At 44.1% G+C, this 14,476-nt stretch overlaps 1 protein-coding gene across 5 annotated transcripts in view; it reads right to left on the reverse strand.

Annotated features, from left to right (window-relative positions):
• The window catches only part of KIF1B (kinesin family member 1B), a 145,592-nt gene that overhangs the window by 38,451 nt on the left and 92,665 nt on the right, over window positions 1-14,476 (reverse strand). For 4 of the 5 annotated variants that reach the window (XM_047869218.1, XM_047869220.1, XM_047869221.1 and 1 more), the window contains 4 exons: window positions 9,525-9,618; window positions 8,126-8,274; window positions 6,519-6,697; window positions 5,163-5,300 (listed from right to left, as the gene is read on the reverse strand). In XM_047869218.1, coding sequence (XP_047725174.1) covers window positions 5,163-5,300; window positions 6,519-6,697; window positions 8,126-8,274; window positions 9,525-9,618 — 560 coding nt within the window. Of the gene's footprint in view, window positions 1-3,426; window positions 3,769-5,162; window positions 5,301-6,518; window positions 6,698-8,125; window positions 8,275-9,524; window positions 9,619-14,476 lie in introns of all 5 variants that reach the window. The other variant, XM_047869224.1, reaches the window with a different exon arrangement.

Below are 14,476 nucleotides of genomic sequence, written 5' to 3' on the forward strand. Positions count from 1 at the left end.
CCCACCGCCTCTGGTGTTAAATGATCTCAGGAACACGATTCCATCATTGCTATGATTTCCGTTTATTTATGTGATTATCTGTCTGTCTCGCCCACCAGACTGTGAACCTGTGAGAGCAGAAATCATGTCTGGTTTGGCTTGCCCCTGCCTACAGCGGGTCTGGCATATCTGAGTAAACATACTCAATAAATATCTGGTGTACGACTTAACGTCTAGGTACGTAAGTGAAGAAAAAATGATGTGCTCTCTATCTTTAGGTGGAAATGGAACATTTCCCAGAAAAATGGGTTACACCAGAGGTAGAGAAGCAAAGCCATCCAACCTTACATAGTAGGTTGATTTTTCTAAGCTATACTCAACATGGACATTAACTACATAGAACAAGTTTAGGTTCCTCACTTGTCTTGATTCGCATAGCTGGTTTTATACTTAGAACAGGAACCCGTTTCTAATTTTCAAAAAGCTTACCACTTGAAGGCACCACATATCATGTTCACACACACATTACGACAAAGCACTGTCTGAGCACACATTAAAGACAAGAATCTCCTTTCTGCCCATGGCAATGGCTATTGCAAAGGTGAACAAACAAAGTATTCTTGTAAATTTCCCTTTTTAGAAGAGAATTCTGTAATCCTATAGCAGTGGCAGGGGCACTGTGGCCACACAAGGGCACAGTCGCCAGACAGCTCCCTGTCCTATTATCAGAACAGAGTCCTCAGCCCAAAGTCAATGCTGTATTAAGTTCTCCTCTGAAGTTTTTTAAGCTGGAATTTTAATAAACACTCTGCATTCTTGAGAGTCCTTCTACTTTGAGCTAGCAGACTGAAGGAGAACAGGGATGAGACAGGGTAAGATGTAAAGGATATATTAGCATAAATTCCGTGAAGTTACATCAAGAAGGGAAACAAATTTTGTCAACATAAAGATAAGACAAATCAGTATAATTATGGTTCTAGTTACAGAAAAAAAAATGTCAGTTCAGACTTAGGTATCAGAATAACCATCTTTACTCCCTTTTAACCCAGAGACTAGCTTAAATATTTTACATTTCATCCCAAATTATGATGGATGGCTCATAACATCCCAGCATGCCATAAGAGAACAGCTAAAGGGACAAGCTCTTTTAACATTCACATAAAAATTCACCAGAGGCAGCCAAGGCCAAGAAACAAAACCTACAAATGGAATTTCACAAGAAACCAGAAAATTTTATGAGGGAATTGTATTTGCAATTAACGTGCCAATAGGGGAAACCCAATCTTGTGAATCACAAAAACAGGAAAGAGGTCACTTCTCTTACCCAGATGTTGACCACTACATAACTGGGTGATGTTGGACAGGTATCAGTTTTGGTTGTGGATGCGAAATGTAGTCGAGGGCAAAAGTGAAGAGCTATCTTTCACTCTTCTGATCGCCATGATCTCACCTCCTCCCCCAACCTCTTCCTTGCAAGGTAGTTAGTCTTAGAACCCGGGGAGACCAAACACATGGAAAAATCAATTCCTGAAAGACTCTTTAGTGTGTCTTTAAAGTGTCAAACAGACACTTTAACGGAAAATCAGAGCAGAGTTGATTGCTTTTACCTAACTTGTATCAGATATGATCACAACGAATAAAACCGTAGAGAAAATAACGCACATATTTTAGAAAAAGCCAGTGAATGTCCACATTAAGTGGGATTCTGACTTCAGTTCTCCATACAAGTGACTCAAAATACAAATGCCTTGGAGTAGAACTCTTCACCAAGATAATCATTTCGCTAGCGTGGATGACAGAATCTCAAAGATACAAAGGATCTTGAAGGCTCTTCGTTTTCCCACCTAACTCATCATTGGGCACTCGAGAACCCAAGAGGCCTCGTTTTAAGTTAAGCCTAAGCGAGGACTCAGACTTCAGACAGGTGGGGCCAGCGCTCTTCCCAAAGTGCCACGTGGTGCGAAGCTCCACACTCCTCACTGTGTTGACAGAGTACGACACAAACGGGTGGCGTTAGAAGCTGCGCAACTGGCACGGGGACCACGCCGTTTTTGAACAGAGACTTGGTTCTAACTTCCGACCTTTTTAGAATGCACACAGCCATAAAATACAAAGAGCGCGTGGTCCCATTATTTGTACGTAGAACTACTTTTCTCAGATTTAATATAAATCATCTTCTCCAAAATACTAAGCGTCTATTCCTGGCAATACACTAATAAAACACAACAGTCATGGCTGCATAATCCCTTCATGTTTATTCAAGGGAACACGGAATAAATGCCCCTCCCCTGTCATAAGACCCCAAGACTGTCTAATATTAAATTACGACCCACGGTCATATTTGAGACTTTCATGTCTACAAGAAACCTCTTCTTTCCCCTCTTTCCCTAAACAGCGATCATTTGCTTCAGTAGTTTATGTAGCCAGGTAAAGACATGCCGACACCACACGAGGAGCTCAGTTTCAGAACCTAAAATCCCCACTGGGTCAGGACACTCACGGCCCTTCAATTTTTAGATAACTGGCGCTTACCCATTTAACACGGACATAATTCCTTATTTTCAAAATGTGTGGCTCTAATGAAGCGTTAAAATTAAATTTCATACTTTAAAACATAGGCAGACTTTTGTATTAATCCAGTGAGTGCTGCACTGTGGAATTAGTAATGAGACTTACTTGAGCATGAAGACTGGGTTCAGACAAAGACTCCAGTATTAGGAGGGTGTGCGTGAGAGCTCTGCATCACTGACAGATGGAGTCAGAGACAAGGCCTCAGTTTGGAAAATCAAACTAAACACAAAGCAGTTTCATGCAGTGCTGAACAAATATCCATTGTCGATGGTGTCAACAGATCACTTCATGAGATTCATCATAAAGCCTGTAGGTGAAATTTTAGCAGAAGCCAAACACCTAAGAGGCTCGGTGAAACTGGCCAAAGAAAGGCATCCATCTCAGACAAAAGCAAACTTCGTGTTCCTGATTCTTGTTTGCACTCAGAGAAACTAACACTCCTCCCGATTCCACTCTCGTCCTCTTGATTCCGGCTGGTGTGCCTAACCATGGACTTGCTCTGCTCTCAAGTCACCCCCACATGCTTCCTCACTCCCCTTCCTACAAAACGGAAGCATCAGAACACAGCAACACTCTGCGACCCTGTAACCTGTGACTCTTAGCTTTCATTCCTTTCTCCTCTGGGGTTTCGTCCTTCGGAAGGAAATTATTGGGCACTCGAAGACCAGGGGTCCTCCACTTAGAGCCCTCACACACTGCCGTGTGCTATGCCGAGCAGGCTGCGCACCTCACAAACACTGCCTGAGGGCCCGTCTCTCGCCAGACTGGCTTGTCACAGGCTGATCTGCTGAGGAGAGACCATCCAAAATTGCACAAGGAGCCTCGTTAACGCAAGAGCTGGTCCCTTTTCGCCCTTCTGACGATAACCTCACCAACCTTCCCACTAAAATGAACCATGGGGATCGGTCGTAAAACGGGTCATGCCCGTCACTGAAGAGCTCTGATCCCTCCTCCGTCCCTGCGTCAGAGCCGGTGTCGTCCACGAGCGCCTCATCCTCAAAATCCTCCATGTCGTCTTGCTGCTCGTCAGCCAGCTCAGTGACGTCGGAGTCGGCCGTGGAAAAAGTGGGGGAGGGTGTGCGGTCCGCAAGGCGCTCGTTCACACAGCCGTGGAAAATGGGGGAGCTAGGCACCAGGGAAGACGCCGACGGACACAGCCAAGGAGAGAGGAACAGCTGGTTAAACAGGAAGCTACAGGTGCCAAAAGGACAGAACCCACTGGGGAGCCAACACGGTACAAGCGAGTGGAAAAGCAAAGGGTAACATCGGCATAAATCCTCTGGTTCAGGTGAAAGGCAACAAGGGCTGATCCTTAGAATAAGAAAAGCAAAGGAAACACACGGGTAGAAGATCTCAGGTGAATAGTGTGCTGTAAAAATGTTTCCACTTTCCAGGTCACACAAAAGATCGGCGGCCAGGCCTCAAAGGAGCCACTCAACATTTGGTGCAAAAATACGGTTTAGATCTTTACCCCGATTCCCACATCATCTCCGAGCAGAAAACAAGATGGACGGAATGGCGTACAGCAAAGCAAGTTTCGTGCCTTGCTTGGTGAGAGGCGTTTGGCCAACTCAACTCTTGAAAAACGCTCCACTATTGGAGGAGTAGAACGGAAAGGATTTACACTTCATTTCTACAAAATACTATGACTTTGCTCCTCCTTTATGCCCAGTTCCTTTAAAACTGTCAGAAAATTTTTGCAATTAAAAAACAGTTGAAATTCTGAAATCATTAAGCTAAAACTTAACATCTCTCTGCTTTTAAAATTCTAAACATCTAAGAACTTGGACTCAGTATGGATTCACGGAGGCATTATTTGTTTTCACTACATGTTGAAATTTATGTACACACAAAAGAGGCTCAAGAGGATGACCAAGGTATGTGGTTGGCTCACCCTTACGAAGACTATCGTGAGATAAACTGCTTTAAAAAAAAAAAAAAAAGCGAGGACACATCGGATCATGGAGAAGTCGCAAGCTGGTAAGCTGTAAGTCATACTGATTTTAAACCGGGCAGGATACAGACACAGGTTTTCTTTTAAATCTGTCTCGTTCAGGGGTGCCTGAATGGTTCACTGGGAGTCCGACACTTGACTTTGTCTCGGGTCATGGTCTCACAGTTGGTGCATGGGTTCAAGCCCCATGTCGGGCTCTGGGCTGGCAGTGTGGAGCCTGCTTGGGATTCTCTCTCTCCCTCTACCCTTGCCCCTCCCCCACTCATGTTTTCTCTCTCTCTCTCTCTCTCTCTCTCTCTCTCTCTCTCTGCCCCCCCACTCACGTTTTCTCTCTCTCTCCCTTCCTCCCTCCCTCTCAAAAATATATAAACTTTAAAAAACAAATCTATCTTGTTCAACTGTAAGAGGCAAGGAAGATCGTGAATTACTCTAGCCGAAAGTTGAGACTTAAATCTGCACGCTGAATAAAATGAAGGGAAATATACCAAATAATACAGTGGTTGTGTACGAATGGCTAAGATTATACGTGGAACATTTTTAAATTTTTTTACACGGAGCATTTTTATACACTTTCTTTTAACTTTCTGTAATATCTGCTGAGGTTGAAACAAAACCATTCACTATTTAAAAAGAAGACACCAATGAAATCATCACGTACCTTCCTACCAATTTGAACCAATGGAATCGATCATAAAATGGATCGCTGCCAGTCACGGTGGCTTCGCTTTCATCCTGGGCACCAGAGGCCACCTCACCTGCTCTGTCATACATCTCTCGCATCAAATCCAGCCTCTGCCTGCATACACACAAACATAAAGTGCACCGGGTTAATATCATGAGACTGTATTACAATTTCACTTTGGAAGCATCTTCCATGCAAGATTTAAAAACAAAACAAAACAGGGGCGCCTGGGTGGCGCAGTCGGTTAAGCGTCCGACTTCAGCCAGGTCACGATCTCGCAGTCCGTGAGTTCGAGCCCCGTGTCGGGCTCTGGGCTGATGGCTCGGAGCCTGGAGCCTGTTTCCGATTCTGTGTCTCCCTCTCTCTCTGCCCCTCCCCCGTTCATGCTCTGTCTCTCTCTGTCCCAAAAATAAATAAACGTTGAAAAACAAAACAAAACAAAACAAAAGCTGCTTCCACCATTTAATGATATTAAAAAAGAACGAAGGCCAGAAGTACAGAAACTCAAACACTCAGTATCCAAAGTGTCTGAGTCTAGACACAAGCCACCAAAAGCAAAAAAATGGCTACCTAACCTCTGCTGAATTATAGGAGAAATACAGTTCAATGGTAGATGATACCTCCAATATACCCAACAGTAGAAAATATGTCATCAACTTAAATGCAAAAGAAAACTACATTATAACTTTCCTGTTTTTTACTCATCATCCTCCAAAACATAAAAGATGACTAGTTATTACATCCAAGATAGAAATAGGTATGAGACTGGAGCATTGAAAACGTAAGAAGGGCACCTGGGTGGCTCAGTCGGCTGAGCTCAGGTCATGACTTCGGCTCAGGTCATGATCTCACGGCTTGTGAGTTCGAGCCCCATGTCAGACTCTTGTGCTGACAGCTCAAAGCCTGGAGCCTGCTTCGGATTCTGTGCTCCTCTCTAGCTCTGCCCCTCTCCTACTCATGCTCTGCCTCTCTCTCTCTCTCTCTCTCTCTCTCTCTCTCTCTCTCTCAGAATAAATAAACATTAAAAAACAATAATAAAAAAAAAAAGAAAAAACGTAAGAGGGTCTATGGAGGGACAATTTAGGTCATATCTACAAATGACAAAGGTGTCAGAGTGGGATCCACTCACTTAGAAGAAAATGGATGGACAGTAAATGTCACGATGACATTTTAAATCTTGCGTAGAAGATACTTCCAAACCATCCAGAACCACAGAAAAGGATGCAACAGTGACCTCCTCACAGAACGGAGAGTCTGAGGGAGCCCATCTGAGCCAGTCACTATTATTCCCTAAATAAAACAACACTTCCTTCACGAGGAATGTTTCCATACTTGAGTTTCTCCAAAGACCAATAATGTGTCGCTCCATTCTTCAGATCCTGCACTTCTACCGCCACCACCGTCCGCGGGAAAGGCCTGTCGTCGTGAGTTTTTTCCACCTCAGTGGGAAGTAACTCCGGAGGCAGAGGGGAGTACAAGGTGTCGGTCAGCAGAACGAACTGGAACTGCACCTACGTGAACGGAATAAACCATGCAAATGGCCTCCGTGTTTTCAGCAAGTCAGCTTCAGAAACGAGGCGACAGAATCACGCCCCCCGGGAAAGAGGTCAAACGAGTAGTAGGTGCTCAACAAACAGCCTGCGATCAACGGGGGAAGATATGGCCGCTTGTACATTAGTCGTAGAGAACCATCCTAATGTCAAATGAAGCTATTTCCAGACTCTGTTTTCCTGCCCTGGCCCAGTGCGTTCACACAAACTAAAACCTCAGTGCACGTACCTTTGTTGACTGAGTGAAGACTCTTGAGGACGTACACAAGAGAACAAAGGGGGGGGACCTGCGAGTCTGTCTCGAGCGCCTCACAGAGAGGGGGTGGAAGCGTCACAGCTGGCTTTCCGTTCGAAATTCCAGGGTCACAAGCGCTACTCTTAAAAGTGTTCACTGTATGGTAAGTGCTTTTCAAGCACCATGTCATTTATTTCTCGCTACTGCCCCGCGTTTTCGCCTACAAATATTAATGACACCTAAGACACAGTCTGTGCCTTCATTTTGTCTACTTGAAGAGAGGAGATAAATACTTACAAAACGAAATGGGTTGCTGAGATTGTGAATGAAGAAGACATCTTATCCCTATTTTACAGAACTAGACGATAGCCCTCGGGGAAGAGACTGAATCTCCCCAAAGCCGGGCAGTCTGTGCTCTCTCCTGCCATGTGACACTGCCCACCCCCCATCACCCTGCGGCCCCCAGGCCGTTCGGCGGTGGCACATACAGTGGGATTCAGCACGTGAATCGGAGATGCGGTGTGACGGTTCGGTAATGAGGAAGATCGGGAACATTTATCGTCTTTTACCACGTCCAAGAGCTATTCCAGCTCTTTACATGTCCTTACTGTTTCATCCCTCACAAAACCCTAGACGGCAGGGGCTGCTGCCAAGCCCATTTTATGGATGAGGAAATGGAGGCACAGGGCCGTCAGAGTCAACGCAACCAGGAGAGCTGGAATTGGAATCCAGCCGGCCGAGGGCAGAGCGCTTGTCCACTGCACAAAGCTGCCTCTCACACCCTAGAGGAGGAGGGGCACTTAGGACTTGCAGCTGTAAATGTAATGGCAGAGAACTAAAAGCAAATTGAGAATTTCAGAAGCGCAAGAGTAGCCTTCTCCTACTAACATGTTTCCCTAGCTCTTGTCGGAATATAGTCTCCTCTGTAAACAAGCTAGAAAACATGTTCTTTTAAAAATGTCATGTAATAAATATTTAATTAGTGTCTACTACGTTCCAGGCACATATGTAAAAGAAAGGCACATATAAACCTGTTTCATAGCAAAAAGCAGCTGAGTTCACCCAAGGGAAAGGTCAGCTCAAGACTGGGAGCCACGAACCCCCTCGGACTCAGCTGTGTCTCCGGACGACCCACGTTCTCCCGCCCTCCGTACCTTCTTCTTCAGTTCCACACTGATGGCGTTGGCCTCCTTCAGGTAAACAGCATTGCCCCAGAGTAAGTCCCTTAATGAAGTAAACTGGTGAGACTTCCATTTCCGGAAGGCCCACTGGGCCAGCTCAAATTCATGTTGTGTCCAAGGGACTGAAAGGGCAAACGAAGCGTGATTAATGGTGATCTCCTAACTATGTAGCAATTACATCTCTCCTCTACCTCATCTCTCTTATCAAGTTAAAGTATTGTACGGTTTTTCTCCATTCACTTGCTTTTGTCTTCTTCTTGTCGGTAACGCTTACTAAATTCTGCTGATATTGTGAAGGTAGCATATACATTTCAGAAAACTTAAAAAAAAATCCTGCTATTTAAAACAGTACGGGGGCGCCTGGGTGGCCCAGTCAGCTAAGCGTCTACTCTTTTGATTTCGGCTCAGGTCATGATCTCACAATCCGTGAGATTGAGCCCCGCGTCGGGCTCTGTGCTGAGCATGGAGCCTGCTTGGGATTGTCTCTCTCTGCCCCTCCCCTGCTCAGGCCCGCACTCTTTTAAAATAAATAAACAAACATCAAAAAAGTAAATAAAGCAATGCATTAAAGAAATATACTTCAAAAAAATAAAAAACAAAAAATAAAAAAAATTTAAAAAAAGAAAAGAAATACACTTCCTTTAAAAAAATACACGTATCTATTATAGGGCTTATAGTAAAGAAAAGTCCTCCAGTATATCGTGCAACTTCATGTGTATCTATTTTTCTTGCTAGTACAGGAAGCAAAAAGGTCAAAATTTTACTTCACTATTAAAAAATGAATTTAGGGGGCGCCTGGGTGGCGCAGTCGGTTAAGCGTCCGACTTCAGCCAGGTCACGATCTCGCGGTCCGCGAGTTCGAGCCCCGCGTCAGGCTCTGGGCGGATGGCTCGGAGCCTGGAGCCTGTTTCCGATTCTGTGTCTCCCTCTCTCTCTGCCCCTCCCCCGTTCATGCTCTGTCTCTCTCTGTCCCAAAAATAAATAAAAAACGTTGAAAAAAAAAAAATTAAAAAAAAATAAAAAATGAATTTAGTACATAGAGTTCCTTCAAAGTTAATTTATCTGCAACATATACATGAACTTCATATATACAGTAATACGAAACATACATGTAAACTGCCCAAGAGATTTTTGTGAAGACCAAGCTGAGAAATCTTGTGCCCCGGGAACACTGCCAGCCCCGCTCCCACGTCAGAGAGCACAGTCTGTAGAATGGAGAGTCTCCTGAATCACCTTTAAACCGGCTCGGCAAAATATCAATAAATGGTAGGGTCACCTATGATCAAATCCAGCTTTGACCCCAAAAAAGGGTTAATCTGATAGTACAGATCCAAAAGATCTACAGTAGGAAGTTTCCATCTCTAGATTTCACCTTCTTCCTCCTCTTCCTCTTCTTCCGTCGTCTCGGCAGCGAGGGAGCGGGTCTCAACTTGCTTCTGCAAGGCCTGCAACTTACTCTCATAGTCCTGGATGAAAACAGAGGAGAGGACATGTAGGAGAGGGGGGAAGTGGAGGGAGGGCAGGAGAGATGAGCGCAGTGTTGGTGAAAGCAGAGAGAGCAGAAGGTAAAAGAAGACAGAGGCAGGAAGCGACAATAAAAAGACAGACAGAGAAATACATGGGAAAAACCCACAAAGCACACAAGATGGTGTGTAAACGGTAAGTGCTGAGGAAAGCTAATGGCGGTCTCTCTCTATCCCTCAGACACAAGAGTTCTTTATGCGGGGCTCAGGTCCAGATGGGGGGGATTTCGAGGGGGAGAAACGCAGGTGCCCCTTAAATTTATTCAACAGTAGTACTTAAGTAGTACCTTCACATATCAAGGAATCCCAGGGAAAAACAATACTGGAAAATTCACCAGGATCACCAACAATTCTGATTATCTAGCTGTTTGGATGGGAACTATGGACTCTGAAGCTCTCTGTGGATGAAATATTATTGTCTTTGCAGCTGTACGATGTGGCCTTCAGGTAACCAAAAGATCACAGTGCTATTAGAACCAAAATAATCTATAGATTGTATTTATTCAAGAAAGATATTCTAAAATATACTATTATGATACAAAACGTATCATTGTAATACACATCAGATTTATCCTTCACTTCTCCATCTACTCCACGCGTTCTCGGTGAGGGCGGTATCACCCTGAAGAGGGCAAAGAATGGCTTCTGAAGGATACAAAAAAAAATCTTACTTTTTATATATAAAGCACAAATGTATACAAGGCATGTAAACAGATGTACTTAGGTATCTGAGATTAAAATTTCATGGTGGGGAGAGATTAAGGAAAAAGTGTCTAAAAAGGTTCCTTGGAGCGTTAACTTTAAAAAGTTTGCGTTCCAGGGGCACCTGGGTGGCTCAGTTGGTTAAGTGTCCAATTCTTGATTTCGGCTCAGGTCATGGTCTCGTGGTTCGTGGGTTCAGGCCCCACTGGGCTCTGTGCTGACAGTGTGGAGCTTGCTTGGGATTCTCTCTCACTCTCTCTCTCTCTCTGCCCCTCCCCTGTTCTCTCTCTCTCAAAAAATAAACTAAAAAAAAACAACCCAAAACAACCAAAAACCAAATTTAAAAAGCTTGTGTTGTTTGAAAAAGCAGAGATCTTCACATAATAAAATACCATATCGTAGCATAAGCATAGCATTTTAAGATCTACTACTTGGATTTCCTGCTTTCTTGGAGTGACCCAATTACAGGCTGTCATAAGACAGAGGGTTTAGGTATGACCGTGTACTGTTGTCAAACAGAGCTCTCCAAGTCACAAGTCAAATATTCTATTCAGTATGAAGGACCACTGAAAGCCTCCTAGCAAAGTCTATTACAAAAGGAGCTTCCAATGGCGATGCTAAGGAGGATGTAAATATTCTCAAGGCTCATCATTTATCACTTAGAGTCACAAAGGAAGCGTTGTCTCTTTAGCGGAGCTGGCAGTGAGCAGGAGCCAGGGACACAGCATCACAGATATCAAAGCACACTTTTTAGCAGACTATAGACTGTGGCAAAAAAAAATTAAGCTTGCAGGTAAAAGTGTGGCTCCTGGCACCTGTTCTTACTAGTCTTAAAATTCTGGGCAAGCTAAATCCTCTTTACACCTCATTTTGTCATTTTTAAAATGATCTGCCTCCCACGCAGGACTGAAGGGAGGACCAAATGATGAACCATTTAAAACCAAATGTGAAAGTCCTCTTAATTGATAACACACACAATCAAAATGACAGGTAATGCTTTAAAAAATTTATTTTCTAAGTATATCTAGTACGCAGATCTTGGTTCTAAATACCAGTCCCCGCTAAAAGGAACCAGGGCTCCTTGGGAAAACAACAGACTCCAGGTTTGAAGGAAAGTGCAGGTGAGCCCAGAGTGTCTTGTGCGAGAAAGGATGGAAGTACTCAAAGACCGATGGGGCCATTTCTAAAGGACACAGAATCCCACTGGCAAGTAAATAATAGTAACAGAAACACAATATAGCACACTGAATATAAAAGACATCCATGAGTCCACAGTGATACTGAAAGGGGGAGGGGGGAAAGGAGCTCCCTTTTTGGGGGAAAAAAGCCAGTTAATAAATAAATGCAAAGGGATCGACAATTAGAAAATCACCACATCGCAACCTCAGATGTAGTAACTGAGTCAAGGCAAGAATCATTAAGAAATGCTAACACAATGGAGTGAAAGGTGGATGGAGAACAGAATCGTCACAGAATCCCAAGGACTACCCTAGATACATATGTGTTAATAAGGAAGAGAAAGAGCTGGGAAATGTCACATTAAATTGATTAAACTTTAACGTTACTGATAATAGAACAATTTGACATTTTGTCTACGATACGATGTGAGGGAAGTACACAGTGTCACCTTGACAGCATTCTTACCAAAAATGCTTAACTTAAATCTAATCTTGAGGAAAGAATCAGACAACGCCACACGTAGCCGAGACTACTGAAAAATACCAATGTAAAGAAAGAGAAGAGAAATATCATAACCAAAGTTAATATACGAGCTTCGCTTGGATCTGGGATTAAAACACACACATACTTCCAACACTCATATTTTTTTAGACAATTAGGAAAACCTGAAACCGGGCAGTCTACTACACAGTAGTGAATCAGTATTAACTTTCTTGGCTAGGTTAATGGTGTTAAGAGAATGTCCTTGATTTTAGGAGGTACACATGGCAGTATCTGGGGGGTAAACTCCATGGTGCCTGCAACTTACTTTCAAATGATTCAGAAAAGAGAATACACAAATACGGGTATACGAAGATTCATTGCACTAGCTTTCCTTTTGGTATGTTTGAAATATTTCAAAATAAAAGGCTACTTTCTTCCCCCTTAGAAAACCTCTCTGTTCTGTGAAGACCCTTTCAGTGAAAAGAGGAAGATGGCCAGTTTACCTAAAAATCCTCAGGTGGAAAACATGTTACTATTTTATCTTGTGGACTTTTTTTCTTGTTTTTCATTCCCCCCTGCAACTTTTTAGTATAGTAAAATGCACAGAACATAAAATTTGCCGTCTGAACCATTTTTACGCAAACAGTTCAGTGTTGTGGAGGGAGTACGTTCACACTGTTGTGTTACCACCACCATCCGTCTCCAGAACTCCCTCCACCTCGCACAACTGAAACTCCACACCCACTAAACACTAACTCCCCACTCTCCCTGTCCCCCTCCCCTGGCAGCGACCATTCCACTTTCTACGATTTTAACTACTTCAAGTATCCCATGTAGATAGCTCCTTCTTGTGGAATCACACAATTCTGGCTGTTAGTGACTGGCTTGCTTTTGAGATTTCCTTCAAAAATCAGTTTACAAGCTGGCCAAACTGCCGATAAAAACAAAATCCTTAGAGTCTGACAGTTAAGGTACGAGGGAGACCTTCCCCGAAGGCTCTAGTGGCAGTAAAGCGGACATAAAAAGGTCTCCTGTAACACTATGGGCCTAGAACTCTGATTGCATTTTGACTCGGGAAAATCTCTATCAGCAGCAGATAGGCCAAGTATCGATGCTATTTCCTGAACTGGCCCTCCTCTTCCCCAAACCAGGCTGTATATGAGCTTCCAACAAGGACGCTTTGCAAGTCATCAGAAAAACTCTACGTATTGGATTTTCCTCCAACAAATGGAGAGAGAGATTGGGATGCTATTGTTCTGTTGACTTCAGGGTGAAAACTAGGATAATTATGGAAAGCCCACCAAATAATATCTTTTAGCAGTAGCCTTTTGTGTTTGTAAGAGTTCCTAACTGGTTAAATATACCCAGTGTATGTAAATGTATCCAAGGCACTACACACTGGCTATTCCCTCTACGAGAATGTTCTCTCCCTCCTGCCCGTCCTTCTTTTTAAGCTTACTTTGTGCCAGCAACTGTTCTTAATGTTTTTGCATAAATTATCTGAATCTTCCTAATAACCCTGAGGATGGTACTACTGTCACCCTCATGTTAAAGAAGAAAAAGGCATAAAAAAGTTAAGTAATTTTATACAGATCGGAGTCGGCAAGCACGGATATGGGATTTGAACTCAAGCAACGGGACTCCAGGGCACGGTCCTTTCGCCACTACCCTCTCCTGCTACATGCAGGTGCTAGGAATATAGTGGTCAATGAGACAAAAGTCTCCCTGGTGAGGGAGAGACAGACAATCAATAGTAAACAGACACAAGATACACCCTGGTTTTGGTGGAGAGAAGTACTATGAAGGAAAACAGAGGCTGGCAGGTAGGTAATAGGGAGGAGAGAAGGGCAGGAGGAAGACTTTTAGGTTAGGTGGTCAGGGGACGTCTCTCTGTAGGGACCACCTTTAGTCAGAGATGTAAGCAGGCAGGCTGAGATCTCTGAGGGGAGTGGTGGTGGGGGGGGGGATCCCAATCAAAGTAGAACTAACGGCAAGTACGATGGTCCTAGATGGAAAGGAGGACCTTTTCTTGTTTTAAGGAGAAACAAGGAAACCCGGGTGGGTGGAGTGGAGGAGTGAGACAGCAGTTGTGAAGGAGGCAGACAGGGACTGGGTGACGGACGGCCTTACAGGACATGGTAAGGACTGTGGATTTCATTCTGAGGGAAGCCACTGGGCAGTTTGGAAGCTGGGAAGTAACAGGGGTCTAGCGTACGTTTTAATGTCACTCTCTGTGGAGAACAGCCTGGGGACGGCAGTCATGACGCTGTCCCGGCAACGTTGAGGGAGGTGGTGGTAGGGGGTCCAGGGGGTCAGCAGTAAAGGTGGTCATCAGAGAACGGGGCTGGGGTATGCTTCACGGGTAGAGGAAGTATGACCTACTGATGATGTGGTCACGGGGTGTGAGAACAAAAGGAGAAACTGACGACGGCGCTCG

Source organism: Prionailurus viverrinus, chromosome C1 (assembly GCF_022837055.1).
Source record: "Prionailurus viverrinus isolate Anna chromosome C1, UM_Priviv_1.0, whole genome shotgun sequence".
In the NCBI taxonomy this organism is placed as follows: domain Eukaryota; kingdom Metazoa; phylum Chordata; class Mammalia; order Carnivora; family Felidae; genus Prionailurus; species Prionailurus viverrinus.